Genomic DNA, 27,666 nt, shown 5'->3' on the forward strand with positions numbered 1-27,666 from the left:
TCACTCTACTAATTGTCCTGTTTCAATGTCATTAAAATGGTATTTTGTTTAGTTGCAGTGATCTGTTAAGTGTGCTTTGTTTCTTTCCTCTATTTAATAAAAACCATCACTGAGTTAAGCAAACACTTTCATGCAAAACTCCCAGCTTCATTAGTCTTGTAACTGTTCAAAAATAGCCAAGCTGGTCTTTTACAATTCTTCCTTGGAATGTCAAGTTTCAACCAGAGAAAATATTTACAGCTGTGTTATATAAAAAACAAACAGGGGTTACTTAAAATGAAAGTGCTGGCAAAACTTTATCTATAGCCGCAGTGAAACTCGGAACATTGTAATAAATAAGCTTTGTGCTATTGGTTTATTGTTTAATGATCTACTATTAGAAACTTGAACTTACATTTTTAAAAGCAGTGAAATATTTGTGTGAAGAACAAGTTATCTGGGGACAGGAATTATCTTTATTTCTGTAACAGTGCAGCACAAAGCTCATGGTAGATAAGAGCTGGATCTCTAATGTAAACAACAAGCAAATTTGTTTTTAAATCCTAACCTTTAGGCATACACACTGTTTTTTCCACTTTGTAGGTCACCACTAAAAGAAAAAGACATATTATTGTAATATTAACTTCTTCGTGAAAAGCTGAGATATTTCCTATTTTTGACTGCAATATTGTGATGAAATACAGAATCAGAAAAATATTTCCTTTTTAATGCCTATCACTGTAACATAATAACAAGAGATGTTATTTAGCTAAAGCTGCCTTGCTATTTGCTGAAAGCCCATGGACATTAATTTTATGTGTCTCTTGATGCGTGCATTAGACTGATTTCTAAAGGCAGGCTGTAAAAATACATCCATATTCTACACTATTCCACAGAGCAAAACAATACCCCACACTGGGTTTAGACCGCATTGTAATAATAATGTCGATGCATGGTCTAACTAGAGTTTTCACCATTGCTACTATTAATATAGCTATATTATTGCTAGACCCATGGTGGGAAAAGAATAAGTGTAGATAAGGCCTTACTGGGATGGTGGGATATAAACGTGGGTAAGATTGTGGATTAAGTAATAACCAACCAATGTTCTATTAATTATTTACTTCCCTTCCATGTACACCTATAAGCACATAAATGTAATAAACATAAATTACTGCACTGTGTGAGGGAGTATTCATAAATCCGGTGAATTGCTGGGATGTAGTTTCATTTGACAGTTAATATTTGTTAATAATTCTGTTTACTGTTCTTACTAAGATTTCTCTCTAACTTTCACACTGTATCTACAACAACTTCAGTCATGACTGAGACTAGTAACTTTCATTTACTAATATTTATATTAGCACCTTTCATCCAACAATCCCAAAACACTTAGCAACCTCTACATGCAGAAAACTGCACACCTGACAACCCTTCTCAACGGAGAAGCCAAAAAATGGACTTTCTGGGAAAAATCCAGATGGGTGACAATTCTATCATTTATGCTTGAACAAAGTGAATGTAACATGCTACCAAATGAGAAATCTCTACTCACTGACACTGGTGGTAACATTTTACATTCACTTTGCATCTGTGTAAATGGCTATGTCTCAGATAAGACAGTGTAGTATTGGTCAAACATATAGGCCTTAAACTTAAACAACAATGAATGGTCTGATAGCACTTTATATTAACAAAACATATAGATGGTATCATGAACTTTCGTGGGCACATCCCACTTCTTCAGATAAACAGAGTTTTGAGTTTCAGATGTGCAGACTCAAAATAAATAGGGGAGAAGGGAGAGGAGGGAAGGGAAACAATTGGAAGGGTGTGAGAAATAAGGAGCAGAGGGTATGAAAATATCAATGGGAAAACCAAATAGGCAGAACTGGTAATCAGTAAGCACCTAAAGATTGGATAGTTAAAAGAAGCAGAATCCCATGGTAGGTAATTTGTATAGCACTTAAATAAAGGGGACACAATCAGAGACTAACAAATAATAAAGAATAGTAATAATAAAGGGAGCTATTCTCCATAATTTCCATGGTAAATAAATTTTCCCATTGCTGTCACTACAGAGGAGAGAGATTGGAATAAACAAAGTGTTTAATTAAAATAAATTAAGTAATAAAGGATAAGGAAAATAATGAAGGACAAGGGAAATGCTAATCTACTCCAGAATGATAAGAAAGCACTACTCTGGGAAACAGAGGCAAAACCCATCCTGGGACATTAAAGGGAAGAGACAGAGAAAGTTACAAAAGACAACTGGTGAAATCCTGATACAATGATTTAGCTATTTCTCTCTAAAACATGGGCTACTAGTTATCTGTTATATTATAGAAACAAACTTCCTGTCTGGAAAGTATCAGAAATGTTGGCGAAGTTTTTTCAAAATTTTATGTACCCCAGTCTTTGACAGGGTACAGCCTGGACCGGATTTCTCAAAAGTGGTGAGCACTCTCCATTTCAACAGACTTCTACAGGTTGAACCTCTCTGGTCCAGGACTCTCTAGTCTGGCAGCATCTGTGGTCTGGCAGGATCACGGATGTTGCTGGACCAGGGAGCCCCTGGACCAGAAAGCCCCAGTAGCTGTCAGCTGGGAATCTGGTGCCATCGAGGGCAGTAGCTGGCAGTCCCAGGAGCCAGCAGCAGAGCCCAGCTGGCTATCATTGTGGGCTGGCAGCAGAGCATAGACTAGCAGTAGAGCCTGGCCAAAACAGCAGCTGTCAGTGGCCAGAAGTGGAACCCAGCCAACCCAGGAGCCACCAGGGCCAGGAGCCATGGCAGACCTGGGACTGGGGAGCACAGTCAGGTTGGTAGCTGCTGGGGTAGGGCAAGCAGCTAGGAGAGGAGCTGGCTGGGAAGCCAGTGCCTCAGGAGAGCCCTGATCTCCCCTGGTCTGACAAACTCCCTTGTCTGAGGGTGCTGGCCCAGGCAGGTCCAACCTGTATCGGCATTGTGAGTCTTCAGCATCCTTGGAAATCAGAGCAAATGTCTCACAAAGGACAGCCAACAACTGAGACTTTTGAAATGTCAGATCTTAATTTCCTACGTCTTGACCCCATTTCCATTTCACTCAGAGAAAACTCTTTCACTAATACCATTGTGAACTGGTTTGGGTCATCTGGGTTAGGTGAGCAGATAGATGAGTAAGGAGAATAAATGAGATTTAAATTAATTGTTCTCAACCTTTCCCATGGCAGTACCCCTGCCCATTTAAAAATAGGGGATGGGAAGGCTATTTGAGATCTATCAGTTGCATTGGTTAATATATGAAAGCTAGCCTTGAGAGCAAAGAATAACAAAAATATGCAAAAAAAACCCTTAATATTGATATCCTAGATTTATTTATTTACACCTTCCAACTTTCCATTGTCTTTGGTTATAGCTTACTTTGGGTCTCTCCTCCCTACAGATGAGACACATGGGCCTTGTCTACACTAGAGGGTTAAGTTAATGTAAGTTACACAACCTACATAACTTTAGTCGATGTTGTGTGCATCCACTTAACATGGTATCTATGCCATGCAATATTGGCAAGAGATACTCACATTGACATAGCTGCCACCTCTCATTAAGGTGCAGTACTGATGTCAATGGGAGAGCGCTTGCCATGCCATTAATCACATCTTCATCGATGTAATGGCTAAATTCATGCCACTACATTGTTTGCAATAATGCCAATGTGGATCATAATGAATACTAGCCCACAGAATTTAGCTGCAACTCTGCTGACCTCTGTCCTATTTGAGATGTGCACATGGAGAAAAGCCCTTAAATTAAGGATGTCCACAACTTTAGATCATTAAGGGAGATGAATATAAAGGTACATTTAAACAAATCCTAAACCAACCAACCTTAACATTCTTTTAAGACTGGAAAGTAAAGCAGTACTCAAAACTTAGGAAGTGACATAATTAAGACTGCCAGCACATTCTGATTTAGTACTGTTCTGCATTCACTTATGAGGGATATAAATGAAGATACAAAGTACAAGCAATGGAGATAATTAAACTTTCATGGAAATTCATCAAATTCATCATCCTTACATGCAAGATTTCTGAGTGTCTTCTAAGGAGAATTTATTAATTTATAGGAAAGCTACTGTCTCCTGATTTGCTGAGAAAATTATTTTCTGAAGTAACAAAATACTGAAAAGATAAAGTCCTCACTATATGATCTCACTAACAAACAAGAAAACAGCCCAAGTCATCAGCATTTACAAAATGGATTCCAAACTAACTACTGACTACCAGAAAAGAACTCACAGAGGATTGTTAGTAATAAATCATAATATGACCCAGTGAGGCTGAGATCATCTTACAAAGGGCAGTGAGTATGCAGAGAAACACTAAAGGCAGAGAACAGCACCTCACCCACTGACATAACAACACATGAATGCATACCATCTCTGACTACTGTGTATGAGTCTGCCTAAATCACAGCAATATAAATAGCAGAAAAGAACATTCAGATATTTTTGGGGAAATTACTGTTAATTTTTTCCAAGTTTGAATCAATGTTTGGATCTGGTTCTATTTTACAGGACTATACATTTAAGTGTTTTATAATATGGGAATTATGACGTTTTAATTATCTGATTCTTTGAACTGTAATTAAAATACTTTTTACCTGCCAAGATCTGTATTTCATATTCAGTGTTTACTCTGCAACTGCTGATGGCATAACCAACACCTAATACAGAGCAGCAAGAAGCTACATCCTTTACATTGTTATTCTTTCTTGCAATGCTATGAATCACCTATAGCTGGGCATAGGTAAATACAGAACTCTGAACTCCACTATTAGCAGGCAGGTATACTAAATAAATACATACATAAACAAACAAACAAACATTTTCATCTCAGGATCTCAGATTGTTTTACACATATTAAATAGAAGAAATGTTTTGATTTAATCTATAATGTAAGTATGTGTATGAATATATACCTATATAAACACAGAGGTATAAATGTGCACGTACGTCTATAAATACACCCAATGTCAGTGTTAAGTCTATGTGTATATTTGGTTACTAATTTGGGATCTTAAATATTTTATTTGGTACTGTTATAAAAAAATTTCAGATCACCTTTAATTAAAAATTTAAAAGGAATCCATCAACTTCAAATCTAGCTTATGAAAATAATAAGTAAAAGTAGTATTGGTTAACACACCTCCCCAATACTCTTTGCCTTTCTGTAAGTTCACAGGCACATTTTCATATTTTGTTCAAATATTTTTCTCCTTTACCACTGTATGGTAGACCCATTAGAACAGAGAAAAATGAATAACTATGAACAGTGCTGGATAAATAGGGAAACTTAACAGATATAATGTGCTATTGCAGGTGTAAAGTAAACAAACTAAAAAACTAGAAAATATATTTCTTGAATTTCTTTTAGTATTATTAATCTTTGTTTTTTGTAGCAATAGTAGTAAAAAAAAAGAAGTGTGATTTTTAAGTTGATTGTATCCCTTTGAAAATCACCTGCCCTATTTTTAAAAAGGATATCTGTGCCATTAGATGTAAACAAAATTATATTATATTCTTTACCATTTACAGCTACATTTGCTTGAGATCATTTTTTAAAAATATTTTAATCCTGTGGGTTTATTTGCATCTTCTTATAATTCTACTATGGAACAAAGCAAATATATCCAGATGGCAAATATGAACATCAAAAGATGGACTGTCACTCAAAGACATGTGGGAAACATTCTGTAAAGCTGAATACAATATTAGATGAATTTTCAATGGTAGAGTAAATTTCTATTCTTCCAGTGTTAATAGGACATGCAAAAAATCTGACAGATATACTGTAGGTGATGAGCTGTATTAGAGCATTCACCTAACCACAAAATGTTATTTATGTATGAAATTATACAGAAAAGCAAAGTGATACAGTTACACAGACCATGCTATAAAATGCAGTGAGACTTAAATGATATATAGGAAACCTGTGTATGTGTCATAGCTATGAAAATGTGCATGAGACTCAGTAATGTTGCTGAGTATGTACGAGACAGCTGCAGTCTTTCAACATCTCATTTCAGATAATTATATAACTGCAACTCATTTTAGTTGAAGACAGACAGCCTGACATTACGGCAGCCTTCTTTGTTGCTCCCAGCAGCAGTCCAGGCAGCAAAATATATATAAAATCAGTTCAGAGGGCAAACAGCATCATTTCTCTTTAATATCATAGTATAACAGCCAGGAAATACATACACTGCCTATGAGAAACTTTCTCTTCCTCTCTGTAGTTTTTGTAGTAGCCTTAGTGTCCTTCACATAACAGTTTTTGTGTTACACATATTTCACAGTCCCAGTAACCAGTGATCTCTCAAAATGTGCATCATGAGCCATGCAATTCAAAATTGCTAAGGCTAGCAGAACTGGTTAATTAAACAGAAAGAATTAATCTGAATCTCCCCACATCCTCCTCTTACATTTCAAACTTATTTGGTCAGGGTTCTCCACCCCAAGAAGGCCAACATAATTGCTATTCCCTGTGCAGGAGAGCCTCATGCCTTCACTACATGTCCTGTGATTACATCAGAATCCCATCTCTCGCTCTCTCTCCCCTAAAGGTTTGTCTACACAGCAACATTATTTTGAAATAACTTAGTCCTCATCTACACAGCAGGCAGGTATTTCAAAATAATGTCAAAATACTGTCAAGCTGGAGGACTTCTTACCCCGACCCCTGTAACCCTCATTGTAGGAGCAAGGGAAGTCAGAGGAAAAGTGTGCTATTTTGAAATAAGTGCCGTGTAGACGCTCCAAATTTTGAAATACACTATGCAATTGACATAGTTCAATTTGCGTAGCTTATTTCGAGTTAAGCCCTGCTGTGTAGATGCACTCTAAGATGAGCTTGTCTATAGACTAGAGCCAAAATAAGTAAATTGGTTATAATAATCTTTAGTTGTTTTGGGGTGAGTCTGTATGTGGCATTCTTATTTTGAATTAAGAAAGTTTACTTTCTTTTAAGCTTCATCTACACAACAAATATAAGTACACCTACCACACAGTTAAAATATGTCACATGGAAGGGACTTAACTATGTCATCCCACACAAGCCCTCAGCAGGTTTATATGGACAAAAAGGGGAGCAAAGAAAGTTCTGGGAGTAAACATGGATAGGCAATGAGATACAGAGATGAGATAGGAAGGGACCTAGGCAAACAACACAGAGTTCCTGGGCTAGAAACTGGAGGAGCAAGCAGGCATAAGTTCCCCTGCCAGACACTAGGAAGTGGTGCAATGCAGGATCTTGGAGTGGAATGAAAGGCTATCCAAGGCAGCATCTGGCCAGCTTGTCCAGTAGAACATTCTTATTCCAGAGGTAGAGGGACTATGTAGTCACCTCTGAGTCATGAAGTGGGAGCACCGTGAGTCACCATAAGGAAGAGTGGCCATAGTACAAGCAACCAAATGTAAAAGACAGAATGAGGGCTAATTCCTAGACTCAGCCACTAAGAGGTGAACCTAAAAGGAATGGATCCCTTCACAGTTCCCATAATAAGAAGAAAGCATTGGACTCTACCTCTGTATGTAGTTTTCCTTTTCTGCCTATTGAATACTCACTACTTCAAGTTTTGTAAAGGAATATCCCTATAGTCTTCTTCTTTTGCAATTCTTTGTATGTAGGATACTCTGATTTACAAATTAATTTTTTTTACAAGTTACTCTGTGTCTTTCCTTATATTATCTCAAATCTCTTACAAGCACTTACAGATCCATTTAGGTACCATTTTGGAAGACCTGGTGACCTCACTGTTGGCTTCCAATATGGTTGAAACATAGTTTGACCTCAAGTATTGGATGGGATTGAATTTCAACTCTTCCCAAATGATGATTCAAGACTTGGATTTCAAAAGACTCTAGGGTGAAAATGGCCAGAACATGGTTTGATTCCCACCTGAAACGCCTGTTCATCACTCAGTTTTGCAAAGGAGCTTTATACAAATATTAAATAATAAAAGTTGTGTTTTTACCATATTTGTGGATAAGTATGTTTACAGTTCCAGTCTACATTGCAACATGGAATGATGCCAAGTAGGGCATTGTGACGGGGAGAGTGTACCCCACACTGAAGAGAGAGAGTGTGACAGGGAGAGCATATCCTGCACTGAAGAGGGAGGGTTAAGACTCTGCGGGCGGAGGAAGTCCCGCCCTTTTTCCCAGACTTGGCATGCTCCAAGTGCTGGAGCAGTATAAGAGGCAGCAGAGCAGCTCAGTCACAGGGACCACCACAGGGGCAGGAGCTCAGGTCGGAGCTCCTGACCCACCCCTGCAGCAGCAGCAACTGCTGCCCCAGGAGCAGCAACCCCAGCAGCAGCGGCTGCAGGCACAGTTGCCCCAGGAGCAGCGATGCCGGCAGCAGCAGCCACAGCTGCCCCAGGAGCAGCGACGCTGGCAGCAGCGGACGTAGCTACAGTCACAGCGACAGACCAACCAGGGAGGCCAGCAATGAGGGCTGGACACTCCGAGCAACGGCCTAAGAGCTAAGTGGAGCGCAGAGAACAGTAGGAAGTGGCGCAGGGCAGAGGATTGTCCTCCGGGAGCTCAACATGCTTCAGTTAGAATCCCCACTGAGCAGGCAATGAAAATCCTCCACTGCCAACAAGGACAAGGACTGGGATGGCCTGAGTCCCCCTTCCTCTGCCCTCCCCCCAGGTACCCTGCTCTCTAACAGTTTGTAGGGCCATATTTACCCTGGTTAGAGTTAACTGTACTTTGAGACTAGGCCTATAGGACTGTATTTGCCCTCCAAAAAAGATATTGACTTTGGGGGGCCCTTTGGGAGGCCCTCAACAGGCATAATCTACAAACACTGTATAAATAAAATATTCATAGTCATGTATAGCCATGCCAGGATTAACTGTGCATTAATTGGGTCCCCGTCACAATATTTTCTACAATAGAAATAGGAGCTACTATTTTGGCTGCCATCATCATATCTTTCTCAAAATGAATAACCACAGGAGAATTTCAGGCACTGTTTGATTCTGAGATGATTTCAGGACTATAACCCTATCAGACTCTTGGGGTATGCTGGTGACAGGTTTTCTAATACTGACTTCTTCCAATAAGAATTACTCATAAGTAATAAAAACTACCCTGCAACTCTCTCAAATTTGAGGTGTTTTTGGGACAGAAAATATTCATGTGGTCACTCACTTCAATTTGCTATTGTTAAAGGTTTTACTAAAATGGAATTATCAGTCGTCTTCTTATTTAGATGCTTTAGAAGAGTTCTTCCTCAGGGGTTTTGAGTTCACGTGGGTATTTCATAGCAGGGTGATTTTATGTAAGAAGCCGTTCAGGTTCACAAGAAAAGCAGACAACAATGTAATATTTCACCTCGTTCAGCTGCAGTTCATCAGTGAGCACAGAATGGAGACTTCAGAAGTTGAATGACGGCAGCAGTGATAATAAGACTGCACTAGGGAATCCACACAGCAAGCAGAATTTTCATCATCATCATCAACATTTCATTTTTCATAATGCAATTCCTTTTCAAGTGTACCACAAATTGCTGTGCCAGACTGAGCAACACCCACATGTGATAAAAGTCTGCATAAATATGAACAGAGGGAGGGAGGGATAGCATGGAGGGGGAAGAATAATCACAAATGTGGAACTGCTTTATAGGGACTACTCCTATTGTTTCTTAAATTTTTGCCTTGCACTACACTTAGGTTTTAATATCAAGGATGATTACAGGATATAGAATGGTCTTTCAAACTCAGAAGGTCTAGCCCCCACCACTCCCAAAGGCACTGTGCTGTTTAAAGCAGGACTACTCAGCACATGGCCGTGAGCTGCACGTGGCCTGCGGCCCTTTTGTTTGAGGCCCGCAGTGCAGTTTGGGTTTACACGGGGCTCAACACGCAGCCAGCAGGCAGAATCCTCTGAACATGGCCTCCACTGGGAACACATTCCACAATGGCGAGGTGTCTCCCAGGCAGGATGAGCATTGAAAGACGCAAGCGGACGGGCTGGCTAAAATAGACATGTCCAGGATGTCAGTGTTTCTAGCCCTCAGGGAGGAAGTGCTGGGAGCACCGGGGCACTGTGGAAAGTGCTTTGTATTCATGTCCGTCAACGTGAAAGAAGCTATTTGCATATATATTTTCATGTATATGCAACCACACTTAAGTTGCAGCCCTCCACACATGCTGTGAGTATCACTGTGGCCTCCAGGGCTTCCAAAGTTGAGTAGCCCTGGTTTAAAGGCAGTTTATCTGCCAGGTCTTACACTACCATAACAAAGCCCCACCACAGAATATAATCAACTACATGGTAAGTGAAAGCTGTAAACAGTGCCATGGTGGAACAACAGTAAAACACTGGCTAAATCAGTAGAGATTTCCTCCCAAAGTGCAGCATTCAATTAAAACCTAATTTTAAAAAGATGCATTTTAACATTGATTGTGTGGGTAAATTTGTGAGAAGTGCAAATAAGAAAAATGGCTGAAATATATAGACTCATGCTGCTGATCATGCATAACTTAAGTGATGACCTACCTACTGAAGATGTGATCTAGTATATGCTTTCAGAGGAAGATTATAATGAAAATTAATATCAACTGTTCAATTAATTGGCTCATTAGTTGTGAGTTTTTGTGTTGGAGAAACTGCCTTAGAGTTGTTAACCTTTAGGCTACATCTACACTGCAGGTCTATTTCAGGATACGATATGCCGAAATAGTTATTCCACATCTTTTGAGCGCACCCGTTACACTGAAATATAATGAGCTCGCTATTCCTATGTCCTCGTAAACCTCATTCCACAAGGAGTAAGGGATGTTTCAGAATAGCAGGTTATTTCCAAATAAGTGTTGTGTAGACAGCGCCAAATGTCAAAATAAGCAATTTTGAAATTGACTTGAAATAAGCTAAGCAATTTGTGTACCTCAAATTGCGTAGCTTATTTCAAGGTAAGAGTGCAGTGTAGATGCACCCTTCGTATCCTCCACACTGTGGATAGAGAACTGTGCTAACAGACCCATTTTTTAATAAGTTTTGAATACATTTTGCAAACAGGTCCTTAGACTGTGAACTCTTCGGGCAAAGACTATGAACTCTTCATTGAAAAGTAAACTTGAGTTATAATTCATGAGTTGTCCATAACTTGAGTCCCCTCCATATACAAAAACTGTTAACTAGACTGATGGTGCCTTTACCTCATGTTAGATAGCCCAAGAGGGATTATAGATTAAAACTTTAGAGATCACAATTCATCACCTGCTCACAAAACCACTCCATAGTATGGACACAAATAGCAGCACTTAAGTCCATTAGTCCTCCAATGCCATTACAGAATTCCCTCACAGACAAATTCTCCTACAATCCAAAGGGAAATAAATCTGAATATCTCGGTTTACTGCAGCACTAGGGACCAAGGAATATGCCCTCAGAAGTTTTAGCAACACATGCAAGTGAATACAGCACCAATAAGTAGGCAGCAACTTGAGTGTTATTTTGCAGAGTGGCAGTTCTTATTCCAGCTAGGTTCATTCCAGTTACCTCTGCAGTTAAGGCATACCTTACAGGCATGAACTGTATATGCTTGTACAACAATTAGCAAGGGCCCAGAAAAAGAAGCTACTACCACAAAATAAATAGATAAATTAATGGATTATTTGTAAATTCTCAGAAAACTAATTCTGTCCTCAAAGAATAAGTTTTGTAAGTCTGGGGAACATACGCTGTGTTTTTTACAAAACAAAGAAGTTGAATCTCTGCTTTAAATGAAAAACTTACCTATGGAGCCATGCACCTCCATTGTAACTGTCATGTCCTTTCAGCAGCAAAAAAGGGTGATGTGTTGACATCAGTGTACCATGGTAGTTGTGAAAAGCACTTGTCTGTCCCAACCTGATGGAAATAGAGGTTATTGAGGGGCTCATTCAGAGGAACAGAAAAGATGCTGTTCAGTTATAAAAGCAAGACAGTTTTATTATCAGCAGTTTTGTGAGGTTTTTATTTTGTTGATTTTAATTGTAATGACACTAACAGGAAGGAACAGGATACAGGGTTATTCCAAATGAATTAATCCCTCCAAGAGAAAGTATATTTATTTATAACCTTAGCGAGAGTGCAATAGGAAGAATTGGAACCAGATTCTGGATCTCATAGCACTTCAGACCTCTACACAGGACACAGCTGAGCAGTGTTACAGTCAGTATTCAGCAGAAGCTCAGCTATCTACAGACCTGGGATTATGCACTTATGAAGAGGATAAATACTAAAACCTGCTTGCTATTAATCATTAATATTTATATTATGATAAAGCCCAAAGGCCTCGTTCAATGTAGGGTGCTAAAAAAAACCACACACACACAGAAGAGACAATTCTTTTGAATCTAAAAGAATCACTACCTGTTAACAGTGAGATTAGCTCTACTCAAAACATAGAGAAAGACCTTGTTGCAGTGCCAGTGACAGAAGTAGAATGGCTCTGGAATGTATTAATACTGTATGCTGAGCAAGTTATTCAGTTGTTTAATTTACAAATATATTGTTTTGGTGCAATAGGGGACTGTATGGAAAAAAGAAACAGGAAGGGCAAAGAACTGCTCACAATAAGTGTTCACAGAGAAATGACTTAAGGATTGTTAAGATAAGAGACAATGCCAGGGCAGAAAGCGATCTTGAAACACAAGAAGATCAAAATGACACACAAGCATTCACTGGATGCCTTTGAAGAAGCTAGGCCAGTGGTCCCCAAATTTTGGTGGCTGCCGGGCGCCCAGGGGCAGGGACGTTCACACACCGCACTTCCGGGGGTGGGGCCACACATGCACCGTGCGCCGGGGGTAGGGGCTGCCCACGCGCCCTGAATCCAGGGCTGGTACCACGCATGTGCCGCGTGCCTGGGGCAGGGGCTGCCCACGCGCCCTGCACCTGGAATTGGCACTGCACATGTGCCGCACGCCGGGGGGTAGGGGCCGCCCACGCGCCCTGAGACCAGGGCCGGCACCGTGCATGTGCCGCATGCCCAGAGCAGGGGCCGCCCACATGCCCTGGGCCAGCACCGCGCATGTGCCGCGTGCCTGGAGCAGGGGCCGCCCATGCGCCCGGGGCTGGCACCATGCATGTGACGTGCACCGGGGGCGGGGCCAGCCCAGATGTTTCGGCGGGCGCACATAAATGCCCCGGTGGGCACCATGGCACCTGTGGGCACCGCGCTGGGGACCACTGAGCTAGGCCTACACTAGGGGGCAAAGTCAGACTAAAGTACATTACTCCAACTATGTAAATAGTGCAGCTGAAGTTGACGTACCTAAGTTCAAATTTGTGTAGCCTTCCCACTGCAGGGGGTCGACAGGAAAAACTCTCCCATTGACTTCCCTTACTTCTGTGACCCAATGGAGTAGCAGAGTTGACAGGAGTCTGATCAGAGGTAGTTTTAATAGGTCCTTACTAGACCCACTAAATCGACCCTCATCAATCTCCCGGTCAGTGAAGACAAGGGTTAGGTAACGGAGTAGTAAGACTTTAAGTAAGACAGATGTGAAGATTATTGTTAAAATCTTGCCTTCTCTTTTGCTTTGCTCCTACTTTTAAATATAAAATGCTTTGCTTTGAAAAAGGCTGTTTTGTCAATGGATGCCACTGGTCAAACACTCCTGAAGGGAAGAACCACAGTTGCCAAACCTACTTGAGCCTGCTGAGGATGGCTGACTTACATGGTACAGTTGCTTTGGGTCTGGTCTAAGATGGGAGAACTATAGAATTCACCCCAGGAGAGATACAAGGCCTGACACCGGAGGCAATACACTCAGAGAGACCGAGAACTGTACAGAGATGCAGCAAACCCCGTAACTATAACAGCAACTCCAAGGAGCTTACAATCAAATTGCCTGAATCATGCTTCTGCAGATTTCAGCAAGAGCAGGTTCATACTCTAAATTAGAAAACACAGTTCAGATACAGAATATACCTGATAATAATCAGATATCACGCACTGTAATTTTTTAAAATAACATTCTTCTTTGTATGGTGGATTAATGTTGAAAGAGTGTTTTGAAGAGGGATTTAAATGGAGGAGGCTTGCAGCAGCCTTATCAAAGTCCCTTTGATTTAGCGGAGTTGGATTAGACTCTCGGTATACAACTTGAAACAATTCTTTTCTCGTTACAATTAAAACATTTTTTAACCTAAATACTGAGAGACAGGTTTCTCATCATCATTATACACTTGCATATTGATTGTGGTGTTTCTAGTGTATTCATTGTAGATAGGTTTGATTTAACAGAACTGTCAAGGGAAATATCTGCTTAATCATTGAGTGAAGGTATAATTGTAAGTGTGAATAACTTGTCAGGGAATTCTGACAAAATGTATTTTCTCTTATATCTGTAGGATTTTTAGCAGAGATTTCAGCAAAAATCTGTGGGACTTCTGTCCTGCAATATTTAGTTTTAAGCTCTACGTAGTCCTATTTCTATATTTTAATACATGACAAGGGAGAACCTAAAGAGAACACTATAAAGTTTTATAGAAAACCTACACAATCACACAAGATGCATCACAACAGTCCATCATTTCATATCACTGTAAACAATTTATATCCAGACCTTTTAGGACAGCTGCAAGTGACTCAATTATGCGAGTAAACAAAAGACACGTAAGTAACCGGATTTACTCGTGATTTAGTCCATCACTGAGAGATCTGAAAGTTGTGTTCCCAGTCCTGTTTTCTCTCCTAGGTTAGCAGGGAATGTTGTGCAAGGCACCTTGACAATCCTTGCCAAACAGTAATCTCTGTAGCTGAGTAATCAGGGCTGATGAGCTGTAAAAGGAAATTTATCCAACTCTTTGGCTGTTAGAGGTTGTGGGAGTTTTAGAAGTTCAGTAGCTCAATTAAGGGCACATGGAAGGATTTTTGGCACTAAGGGATCAGTGCTGGGGGTTTGTCTTAGCAGGTGAGGGAGATTTTGACAACTGAGTCCTCAGAGAGGGAGAGGAAAGGCTTGCCCTTGAGAATATGGAAGGACCAAATGACCAGAAGGCAAGGAGTTTTGGCCTGGTGAATGCCAGAAGAACCAAAAAGACTGTGTCAGTCAGGGCTGAGACATACCAAGTATTCTCAGCAAGCAACAAATAAAATACTTTTACCAAAAACTTAAAAAAAAATCTACTCTCAAATGGTGATCGGGTACCAGTTTATCTTTCTAGTTAACAGTATTATATCTTACAGTGGCTTGCACTGTACGGACTGGAGGGTCTGGGGCTGGGCAACCCTGATTACTGAAAGAGGCAGAGCTAAGAGGAATCAGGTGCTTTCCCTATAATGATTACCTGGAAACTGTAGTGATATGATGTTCAGTCAGAGTAGACTCCAGCCAAGTACTGGAATTTGGAATAAATACAAGGTCTATACTTACATTGCTACAGCTGCAGTTGCACCACTGTGGTGCATCCGTGTCTTAACTATGCCACTCAGGTGATGAATTTTTCACACATCTGAGCAATGCACTTGAGTTGACAGAACTTTTCACCTGGCAGCCCAAGACTAAAGCTAGGAAAGGAAGGGAGTCACTCACCACAGCAGGAGAGATTCTTAGCAAGCAGGGGAAAGACTACATTGCTTTCTAGGCAGAAAGGACTGGTAGTAGGAAAAGAGATGTATTGTCCACATATCTGATAGAAGTCTCCCACTTCTGTACCTTACATTACATCGATTTACAGGGGCTTAACAAGGATTTGAGTTTCTTTTTTGCACTAAGTGGGTGTGAAAGTCAGAAATCACAGCATATGCTTACTTCTGGGCTGTGTCTACACTGGGCCACTTATTCCGGAAAATCAGCCGCTTTTCCGGAATAAGCTGTGAGCTGTCTACACTGGCCCTTGAATTTCCGGAAAAGCAACGATGCTCTACTGTACAAAATCAGCCGCTATTCCGGAAAAACTATTCTGCTCCCGCTCAGGAATAAGTCCTTATTCCGGAACACTGTTCCAGAAAAGGGCCAGTGTAGACAGCCCAGTAGTCTTTTCCGGAAAAAAGCCCCGATCGCGAAAATGGCGATCGGGGCTCTTTTCCGGAAAAGCGTGTCTACATTGGCCACAGACGCTTTTCCGGAAAAAGGGCTTTTCTGGAAAAGCAGCCTGCCAATGTAGACGCTCCTTTTCCGGAAAAATTGAAAACGGAATAGTATTCCGTTTTAAGCAGTTCGGGAAATTCATGCCAGTGTAGACACAGCCCTTTAGTACAGGTTGAACCTCTCAACTCTTGGGCCTGACTGGTGCTGTACCAGAGAATTTGCCAAACCACAGAAGGTCAATATTGTCTAGCAGCATTACCAACACTTCCACTGCTTACTGAGCTCTTAGAAGACATTTAGGGGTAAATTAGAGCTAAATTAGAGAGGTAAATCAGAAAACTGAGAGCCAGGACTGGTGACTGTAAACAAACTTTATGGGACCATGGGAAACTTGGCACAACTATGATAAGTGAACATCTGGCTAACTAAAATGATTCAGGACAACAGATGTTGCCAGACCAGAGAGTCCTGGATTAGAGAGGTTGAACCTGTATTAATAAAGAAGGTAAAGCATGTGATTACCTTTTATACTCTGGCATAAAATGTGTCCCCGCGAACTGACAGATTAGCCTACATAATTATGGTAGACTAAAAGGCAAAATTTAGAACTTGCAACGTAATTAAACTATTTGCATATAAAACATTCATACAACATCCCCAGCCAGAGAGCTCTGGGAATTAAGTTAAATAATAAAAACAAATTAAAATATGAGAAAAAGCTGTTCTTTGAAAATGTAAACAAATATACATAAAGGTCCAGTTCTAAAAGGAAGAGAAACAGACCAGAAACATGAATGTAAAGCCAGGAGGCATCAGTTATAGCATCTTTTTAATAGAATGGCTAGTAGTGGTAATTTCTGATAACCTCCAACCTAGGACAGAAAAGACCACAGTTCCAGATGGCATCCCGGGAGAGATCTAGTCACATACAGTGTTGGCGTTCTTTTAAGGATTGGCTTGTTTTGATCTTGTTTTGAAATGAGAGCTTGATTTTTGGCTTATTATGAAAGTCTGGGTGCTTATTTACAGTGTGAAAGGTGGCAACAGTTTCTAAACCAAGCAGTTTGTGTCTATACATACTAGGGGTTTCCATATACATGGCTCTCAGATTCTAATACACATTTGTTAGATGATACCATCTAATCATATCGCTGGATTGTCCCTTTCCCAAGTCACTGGACATCCCAAAGTGCACTACGACAACCACCTCTTTTTCCCTTGCATTAGTAGCTGGGGAGAGAATTAAGGGAGAGCTGCCCAGATTTCCCCAGAATGTACTGATTCAAACACAGATGTTTAGTGTGCTGGGTGTGGAAAGGCCGATAGGCCTGATAGGGTTATGCCAGAAAATATGCTGCTGTGCGAATGCTGCCCTGATCTGTGTTAGCTGTAGCTGGCCAGAGAAGCGTGGTGAAGATACTTCTGCCTGGTGCAGCCAGGATACAGGAAAGGACCCGAAGACTCATAGAATCCTAGGGCTGGAAGAGACCTCACGAGGTCATGGAGTCCAGGAAGGGACAAGGTTACTGGGTTCAATCCCAGCACCATAGGTAACACAGTTTGAACGGGTCTGAATGAAACTAGCGATTAAAAAAAATCAATGGCTGGTGCCGCCCACCAGTCCCCACTACAGCCAAACGCGCCAGCAGCTGCACGGCAAACGGGCACGTTACCTTGCGCCCGCACAGGCTGGGCAACCGTCCTGCGCGCAGCCCCAGCGCGCGCCGCCCAAAGACGCCTCAGGAAACAGGTTCCGTTCCCCCCTCCCTGTAAGATGGCCTGCGCCCCCGCCCACTCCGTCCTCACTCTCTCGCGCCCCCTTCCCATCACACTCCTCCTACCGGTCAGACGGAGAAGCCCCGCCCCGTCCCTCCGGGTGCGGGGTTTGAAAGCGGACGAGCCCATATACTGAGAAGCGAGGGGGGAGCGGATCGCGAGGGAAAGGCGCATTCACCCTCGCCCACCGCTTCTCGCCGCCTTTGGGACAGGCGGATGCAGGGGCCCTAGAGGGGACGTGGGAGCTCGGCCGCGGCAGCTCCATGCGCGCGCCTGCTGCCCCCCGCCCTCGCCTCTGGTCTTGCCCGCTCCCCCCGCTCAGGGCGGTGGGACGTGCCCGGGGCTTCGCGTCACCCATTGTTTACAAACCAAGCCCAGCAGCAGGCTGCTGCGAGTCGGGGTTGCACCGCCGCGGCGTGAGGAGCCGGCCGAGATGCCGTGCCTGCCCGGGGAGCGCTTCCTGCTGCTGGAGCGCTCGGTCGCCGTGGGGCAGGCGGGCTCCAAGGAGGTGGACGCGCTGGTGGCCAAGCTGGGCGAGGTGCTGCAGTTAAGCGCCCAGCGGGCCCCGGCTCCCCGCGGCCCCAAGCACCCTCAGCCCGCTAGTGCCCGGGGACGCGTCGCGCCCTACGCCCCCCGCGGCAGCGGTTTCCTGGCCCCGGCTCCCTTGCAGCCGCACCAGCCTGTCGAGCCCCAGCGCCCGGGCAAGGCCAGCCAGAGGGTGGCCAAACAGCTGTGCGGCCGCGGCTGGCTGCGGAGCGCCTCCCGCAGGAGGAAGCGGCCGGGGCACGGGGAAGCCGCCGGCGAAGAGGAGGATCCGCATCGGCTCCTGCAGCAGCTCATCCTCTCCGGGAACCTCATCAAGGAGGCAGTCAGGCGCCTGCAGCTGGCGGCGGCGGCCGTGGCCACAGCTACCACCGGCGGTAGCGGCGAGGGGGAAGCAGCAACCTTGCAACCTCTGCAATAGCCCCGCGAGTTGCCGAGAGACAGTGGCGCCGAGTCCAGCGACGGGATCCGGACGTTGCTTGCGGGAGGGGGCCAGGCAGGGCTCCCTCCTGGCAGAGGCCAGCTGTCGGCGAAGAGGCGGATCTGGGGAGGGCTCCCACGTACTTGAATCAGACTCTTTATTGACAGTGAGACCCCGTGGCGGGGGTCCGGCTATTCTGTATAAAGATGGTGCTAGCTCCGAGGCGCTGTACGTCTCTATGAAGAGGTCGCTCGTGGGGGTGGAGAAATCAGGGACACCTCCCCATACACATACACACACACACCCTTTCACCGAGCTTACCCCGCGAATATGCAGGTTCCCTCAACTCGCTGCTGTGTATCGGGGCGGGGGAAGGGACCACCCAGATGGACCAGTCCCGGCCTCACATTGTTTTGGAAAGGGGTCCTCTGTATTAGTGTTGTAGAGGGAAGCGGCACTCGAACGGGGCGGCGGGGAGGTAGGTTTGGGTGGCGGGTTTAAAATCGCGTGGCTCCTCTTCCTCTGCCCCAAGGTCACTGTTTGCAGTCCCCCATAGGCGCATCCACACAGCGCACGCATCGTGGTGTTGTTTTCACCAGCCGTTTGGAGATAGTAACCCTATCTTAGCGTGTTTTGACTGTACTGTGGGCCAGCCCTGTGTTTTGTAACCACTGGGAGTCTCCTGAGGACGTGCACGTTGCCCGATCAGAGTTGTTGTTGTGCTCTTTTTTTCCCCCTCGTTTTCCAAGAGCTCCTCCTACCAGTGGGATTCTCAGAAACAGGGTCATATTACAGCAAGCTCTCTAAGAACCCCACCAGTCCCTGTCCCTCCTGCTATTACCACTGCCATTGCTCCGGCGCTCGGGGGCTCTTTCCAGGAGGATGGACAGAGAGAAGGCTGTTTGTCTTTTCACACCCCTTCCCTGCTATTCCAACTGCCAGCGTGTTCCAGGCTTGGAGTCTGTCTCGCTACACGGGATTAAATTTGTCTTTCTCTGGTGGTCTCACAGGAGCCATTTGCAATAAGTCTAAAATACCTTATTGGGAGGTGCGTGTTCCTTTCCCTTTCTGGGTTTCTTTTCTACACTTTTCTCATTGTAACTACAGAGCGTTTTAAATGTGAATCTCAAAGTTGGAAAGCAGCTGAACTGATCATTGTGAAGTGTGAGTGAAGACTAAGATACATTGTTCACATATGGTAGCTAAACAACTTTAAAAAAACAAAACAAAACCTCAATGGCTGGATTGAAAAGATGCTGGCTGTTGTCAAATATATACACTTCGTAGCGGAGTGTTTGAATTGTGTTCCTGGTTTACAGGACTTGTCTTAATTAACATGTCTGTATTGAATAAATGTGGTCTTGTTTTTAGCTTGGGTCTGTGTCTTATTGACATTGAGGGAAGTGAACCCCTTTATATGAATTAAGCAGTAGTGACAATCTTACAAATGAACATAACCCATCATCATTTTCCTTTTCAGTTAAAGAGATCTCCATTTTGCAGACAAAACAACAATCCGCATAGTCTGATGCAGCGGGACACCAGTTATTAATGCATTGAGATGCAATTGAGCCCCTTTGTTCGCCAGCAGCATTCTTTCTTAAACCAAGGGACACCCTTTCATGCTGACTCAGTGTTGCCTCAGGAATTCATAAGTCAAATCATACTTGACCACAAAATTGATAATGTAGTATATCACATTTGAAGGAGGAAGGAAGATGAAGTTATTCATGTTCTTTTTATTTCCAACTAAATTGAGCTATGGCGTATGAAGGGTGTAAGCTCATACATCTTAGTAGGAATAGACTTAATCATGTTTATTAAAAATGATGGTGCTAATTAAATTTTAAACATTCTGAATGTTTAGTTTGCTAGGTAATCTTGTTTGACTATTTTAAAATCAACAAATGAGTTTAGATTTGATTTATACGTATACTACACAACAATTTCCCCTTTTCTCTCCTCCTTTCTCACCCATGAGCACTGGGGCAAAAGCTGTTCCTTTGAAGGTCTGATCCCACTTGAAAGAAAATGGAAGATGTTTACCTTAGCCTGAGCACTTTGTTACTTGAACAGTTCATTCTTTCTGAAGGTCAAATTTGATCCATAAACTACTTTGTCAGGACATATTTTTGTGGTGATATACATTATCTTTGGTGCTTAATTGTGTTTAATGTTCATCTGACTTATTAATTTCATGGTTTTTTTTTTTTTTACCTAAGATGGTAGTAAATAAGCATTATACTGTTCTTTTTACCAGCTTTTTCTCCTTTTTTCTAATTTGTAAGCAGATTTGTGGACATGTAATGTGATCTTTCATAATAAAACATATAACTTGAACATGGTAAGCACAGACTTCAAAAACCTTGTGACATCTAATTCCTAACATTTTAAACAATTTTAAAATCAAAGTTTCATAATTTATTCTGTTTACTTTTCTGCATTTCACACAGCTAGGACTTGCTTTTACTTGAGTTCTTGTATTTAGCAGAATGTTGCAATATTTAAGTTGTAAATACTGCGGAGAAATTATTTTAAAATATAAATTTAATTCATTCTTTAAATCCTTGAAATCTAATATGTACAACAATCTGAGGCAAATGTGGCTATGTGCCATAATAACTTTACATCTATTCATTTTCACATTTTTGTCTGATAGTTCCAGGGCTAGAGGTGCACCTATTGTGCCAGTGGTTATTTAAAACCTGGAAGGAACAGTTGAATTATCTGGGCCTATTTAGTAATCTTATTAAATACCTAATTCGGCTAATGCAATGTCAGTATTTGTGGAACTTTGGTTAAATATGAGTGTATAAAGTAAAACAGCTCCATACTAATACTTAAGACTTTTTATCATTGTAATTTATATACAGAAATTCTACATTTCCTTTCCAAAACCCAAATACAGTTCTGTGTATATTGATAACAGTTAACTTTACAAGTGCCCTTTGTAGTCAGTGAAAGGACAGAGCCACTCCTTCAAAGGATTTTACCAGAAGAATACATTTCAATAAACTTCCAATTGGAATGAGACTAAGAGAATAAAAGAGTGAATTTCATTGACAAGCTGGTTTTTAAGCTTTCTCTTTCCTCTATGCAAGACTCAGATCTGTGGCTGGAAAAGGGCTCCATTGAGTTAAGAATTGTGTACAGTGTGTGTGATGGTATTTGTATAAAGGGATTTTGGCACTCATTTTGGATGATTTTCAAAACTCTCTCCAATGCTGCTACCACTTGTAACATGAACGTACTAAACACATGCCAATAACCTTTTAACATTCCCCTCCATATAAATCTTAAGAAAATTCTTTTTCAAAATAGAGATTGCATCACTATTTACACAAATAGACCTAATTTGATCTGTTTATCATTTTGGTTCTGGAAAACAAGACTCTCGCTACTTAGAACCAGTTGACAAATCTTTATAATCTTTTTATTGAATAATTTTTAACCTTCCCCCAAACATTAAATTGCAGTGCAAACATCGATACACTGTCCTATGCATTACAACCTGGAAGCAAAACTTGCTTGAGAATGATTTGATAGTTTGCTAAATGGTGCAAAGATAAAAGTAAAAACTGTGAAATAAACTGTTTCCTAAATTTCTTTAAATATGCTTTGCTCAACTATGGTACACTCTAAAAAAATTGTGCTAGACATAGGAGAGGTATACAGAAAGATATGGCCATTGTCCTGAGTGCTTACATACTCATAAGACTTCAATGTGACTGACATACAGTACAAGGGAGAAGAAGAACTGGGGCTAGTTAACACAGAATTTACTCAAAACACAACCACTAGCTTCCACATGGTCTCTTTCCATGAGTCTCTCTGTTCTACTTATATCAAATCCTCCCCATTACTTTCTACTTTGCACATCATTTTGTGGCTCCTGCGATCATCTCTGACTCACATTGTTTGCCTGTTTTCATGCTGGTCCAAACAATATGAATGATATCTCATCCTTTGTTCTAAGCAGCCTTGTTATCCCGAATCCCTCTTTGAGTGCACTTACTTTACCTTGCTTTTCTTTGTTGATTTCTAGCTTTGCTCTGACTCAATCTGTTTGACAGAGACAAGGTGTTATGCTTCTAAAAAGCACACAATGTTTTTCACGGGACAAGGCGATACACTGCACTTATTTAAAAGTACAGACTAGATATCAGAACATGCATGCATTCACACAACACACACAGAGGTCCTGCAGCTGCTGTTATAATAACCATTTCTTATTGTTGCTAGTCAGTGTAATGGCCAGCTACACTGAACATGAATAGGGGAGCCAGGCTCTGTCAATTGCAATCCGATGCTCTGTTGTTGCTGAATGAACCCAAAGCACCTCATCTTTTGCCCATTTTTTATACTAACAAATCTTCATGTAAGCAGATCGGCTTTACCGTATTATGCTTGGATTATTAATCATAAAGTGGTGGGGTTTTTTAATAAGCAGCGCATTGTTTTCATAGCTATTCTCCATGATTTTATCTCGTAATTTGTTCTTGATTTAGGGCAGATGCATTTTGCATTTTAGGGTCCGCACTCTTGTCTGGCCATTAAGGTCTCAAGATGATGATGCTGCCGCCATCTTGCTGCTTCTCTTCCTCTTTTGTAATTTACTGACATCTGTCCTCTTCTGTATTCACATTCCATACCTACTCATGCACATACAAAATAGCACAGATTTCAAAAGCAAAAATCTAACAAAACAGTTCTATCAAGACAAAAATCTTCAAACAGAACAATTCTACCAAGGCAGGAAAAAACAGAGCAATCTCCAACATTACTAAATTACCATAGAACATTAAAAATTTATCAAGTTAACTTCTTATGAAAACCAAACAATTTAATCTTACATCAATTTTACCATACTAAGGTGGGTGAGATAATATCTTTTATTGGACCAACTTCTTGACAGAAGTGTCTCTTCCACTAACAGAACATGTTCTCTTACTCACCTTGTCCCATTATTATCCTGGCACTTAGTTATACCGTTGCTGCTTGACATCAGAAATCTCATTTGCTTGCTATGTGACTCGTTTTATTTTTAATTCTTCCATCCTCTCTAAATTCAGCAAAAATGAAAGTAACTTTAAATTGAACTGCAGGAGTCATGGGTGAAATCTTGGTACCACTTAAACCCAAAATACGGCTCCCGTTGACTTCTGGGGGATTTTACCCCATGCATTCAAGTTCTTGTAAAGAAACATGAATGGGTATTGCATTTAAAATACCTAAGATTGCTCTGTTGTGTATGTGATTATCCCCTTCTAATCTGATATATTTTCTAAAATCCTTGTTAGGAAGATACAGTATATTTTCTTGTATCCTCTGCTCACTTTACTGTTACAGTCTTTGCTTCCTAGCAGTTTCCCCTCCGCTACTTGTGGTAGCTTCTCTCATTAGTCTTGTTCTGAATTTACACTCCCTTCCACAGTACAGCTCCTTCCTTATTTTCAGACAAATGACATATCTTTTCAGATAACGCCACAGGACAAGGAAGACAATTGTTCCAAGCAGAATGGAAAGGGGATCAATGCCAACAGCATCTGAGGCAGAGATGGGCTTTGAGTTCTGTTCTGGTATCTCCTTTACCTGGCTGTGTCTACATTGGCACCCCTTTCCGGAAAAGGGATGCTAATGAGACCAGTTGGAATTGCAAATTCTGCGGGGGATTTAAATATCCCCCGTGGCATTTGCATGAACATGGCTGCCGCTTTTTTCCGGCTCGGGGTTTTGCCGGAGAAAAGCGCCAGTCTAGACGGGATCTTGCGGAAAATAAGCCCTTTTCTAGAAGATTCCTTATTCCTACTTGAAAGGGCTTATTTTCCGCAAGATCCCGTCTAGACTGGCGCTTTTCTCTGGCAAAACCCCGAGCCGGAAAAAAGCGGCAGCCATGTTCATGCAAATGCCGCGGGGGATATTTAAATCCCCTGCGGAATTTGCAATTCCGCAGTGTCTCGTTAGCATCCCTTTTCAGGAAAGGGGTGCCAATGTAGACACAGCCCCTGTGTCTAAAATAGGGAAGATAATACTTCCAATGGTCTTCTTATGGGTATTCGTGAGGTGTTTTAAAATATTTAGCTAATTATTTTGTTATGCAGCAAAAATTATAACATGTTTATTACCTGTTTTGATGATATTGTTAATGTTATGGCAGGTTAAGTTGTTCAGGATTTTGCTTTCTCAGTGTAACAGTACTTTTGCATGCAGGATGTATTGTCCCAAGGGAAGCTTCTGGTACTGATGTGACAAAGAATGAGACTTTATTTAGCTCTTTGAAAACTTTGTGTCCTAGGAAAGGAGATTTCAGTCACTTATAGTATCTTAATTTAATTTCCCCCTAAACAAAGACCATCATCTTCAATAAGGGCTTCATCTGTACCAGTAACCCCTGGTCTACACTAGGGCTACGTCTACACTGGCCCCTTTTTTGGAAGTGGCATGCTAATTTTGAAAGTGAGAATAGGGAAATCCGCGGGGGATTTAAACATCCCCCGCGGATTTAAATAAACATGTCCGCCGCTTTTTTTCCGGCTTGGGGAAAAGCCGGAAAAAAAGCGTCTAGATTGGCCCGATCCTCCGGAATAAAGCCCTATTCCGGAGGATCTCTTATTCCTACTTCAAAGGGCACTTTTTCCGGAGGATCGGGGCCAGTGTAGACGCTCTTTTCCGGCTTTTTTAAAAGCCGGAAAAAAGCGGCGGACATTTTTATTTAAATGCCGCGGGGGATATTTAAATCCCCCGCGGATTTCCCTACGACGATTCATGAAATTTACATGCCCCTTCCGGAAAAGGGGCCAGTGTAGACGTAGCCATCGTGTATGATTTCATTCAGGAATTACTGGGTGAAGTTATGTTATGGAGGAGAGCAGCCTACATGATCATCATGGTCCCTTCTGGCTTTATATCTGTTAATTAAAATCTCTCTTTTTTTGTTCTTGAGTTGTTTAAAGCACACATTTGTGGTTACTTTTTTTTTCCAAAAAGAAAGATAACGTTCCCCTCACTTTCGTAAACATGGCTGCAGAGATTTTTTGCACAGCCTTTTCTACACAGAAAAGTTCACCATTTGAACGAAACAAAGCATAGAATGTTTCAGCCCACAGGATGTATGGTTTGAAACTGTGGGACACAGGAATGTGTCTGTGGTTAGGTTATATTAAAAGCTGGTTTGTAGTCCTAAATATAGTATGCTAAACTAGCTAGAATGCTGGTATTTCCTGGATAAAACTAAGTTATAGGAAGCTTTGCTTTTGGAGGTTTAGCCTGGATGTTAAAACTCAATGATAAAAGTGGGCTATTTCAACTTTATAAGCAGTATGCTCCCATTCTTTTGAACTTGTATAACTGAGTAGGAAAGATTAATGGATCATCACTTCTTTGAGAGAAGACAGCTTCATTTAATTAAAAACAATAATTGTCATTCATTCTGGATTAGATCCAAGGTCCATCTTGACAGGGGCTAGTTCCTACTAGAAGCTTCAGAGGAAGTCTTAAGAGCCCCACAGAAGGAAGATGGGGATGATTATTAGTCTATTTACTCACAAATTGCTAGAGACTGGCCTAAACCTAGCAGCACAAGGTTTAATATCTGTTCCCAAAAATTAATTAATTACAATAACAATAGATATTTTTGATCTCCATATAACTAGCCAGTGCCTTTTTGAAATCCGGAAGTCTCTTGGTCTGAACAACTTCCTGTGGTATTGAGTTCCACAATCTAATTACATGTCTGAAAAAAATATTTCTTCTTAGTTTTGAATTTCCCACTTTTTAATCTAGTTGAATGTTTCCTTGCTCTAGTATTGAGTGAGGAAGAATAGAAATTTTTCAAGTACTTGTTCATATGGACATTTCACTCTGGGTGGCCCTCTGTGGAAAACAGTATACAAACAGTGTAAGGTTACTCTAGGGTTATCTCCAGAACTGATACTCAACAGGGTGAGTAAACAGCTGTCCATCAGCTTCCCCAGTAAGACAAGCCTACTACCCTGACCATGCTTCTCCAAAGAAGCACCCCAACCCTACTCCCTAGTAAGCGCTGGTCTGGCTGAGCGGGACAAGCTTCTGTTTGGGGCCCTTTATGAAGTATCCACATCTGCTTCAATATCCACACAGATGATATTGAGTGGATATCTGCAGATTTATAGGGCTTTTCACTTCAGCACAGGAGGAAAGGGTTTTATTCCCTTAATTTTGTAATTCCCAAGAGAGAGACCTATGTTGGAGGCAAGGGAACTCAACCCCTTTATTGGGGGGATAGAGTTCAATGTGATGACCCTTGCCTCAATTATGCTGTCCCATAACTGAAATACCTAAAGTTTCTACTAGGAACATTTCATTTTAAATGTAGAGTCCTGCCATTGAGGTTATTAACAGCCTCAAGCGTTTTCATGAAATGCCTTTCAGTAGTAGAAGTATATTGAAAGATGCAAGGAATACAAGTTTACCCCTACTTCACCTTATCAGATACAGCTCACCTCAACAAGTATGAACCAATGTTCAACATATCCTACAACTTTTTGCCTCTCTTAATCTTAAAATCAGCATGAAGAAATCCTCCTTTGTGTCTTCCAAGAAAATAAAGTACACAGTAGTAAGCACATACCTTCTCGAGGCCAGATTTGAAACTATGGCAGTTATGATAAAACCTCAGTCAACACTAAGGTTAGGTCATATGGCCTCAGGCATATTTGTGATTCCAGCTTCCAGACTTTACAGCCATTACTGTATATGCAAGGTTGGCTGCTGTCAATACACCAATCCCAGCAGATATCACATAGACATGCCAGCATTCCTATCAGGTATCCTGAAGACACTAGATTGACCTATCAGGCATGCAGTTGTTTCCATTTTCTTTTCCTCTTCTCTCAAG

The 27,666-nt window shown here is 41.7% G+C and overlaps 2 protein-coding genes across 3 annotated transcripts in view; one reads left to right on the top strand and one right to left on the bottom strand.

Moving 5' to 3' along the window:
• The window catches only part of DPY19L4 (dpy-19 like 4), a 196,354-nt gene extending 178,271 nt beyond the window's left edge, over nt 1-18,083 (bottom strand). Inside the window, exons 1-2 of one of the 2 annotated variants that reach the window (XM_089776202.1) lie at nt 17,893-18,083; nt 11,766-11,879 (exon numbers count right to left, since the gene is read on the bottom strand). The gene's annotated coding sequence lies outside the window, so the exon portion shown is untranslated. Of the gene's footprint in view, nt 1-11,765; nt 11,880-17,724; nt 17,869-17,892 lie in introns of those variants that run through there. The other variant, XM_075920362.2, reaches the window with a different exon arrangement.
• Nucleotides 18,084-18,178: 95 nt separating this feature from the next.
• LOC142826993 (GSK-3-binding protein-like) lies at nt 18,179-20,161 on the top strand. Its single transcript, XM_075920370.2, has one exon. It carries the CDS (start codon nt 18,261-18,263, stop codon nt 18,789-18,791), a length of 531 nt encoding a protein of 176 aa, XP_075776485.1. The 5' UTR covers nt 18,179-18,260; the 3' UTR covers nt 18,792-20,161.
• The last annotated feature ends 7,505 nt before the right edge of the window (nt 20,162-27,666 follow it).

Source organism: Pelodiscus sinensis, chromosome 2 (assembly GCF_052426305.1).
Source record: "Pelodiscus sinensis isolate ZL-2025 chromosome 2, ASM5242630v1, whole genome shotgun sequence".
NCBI classification, from domain to species: Eukaryota; Metazoa; Chordata; order Testudines; family Trionychidae; genus Pelodiscus; species Pelodiscus sinensis.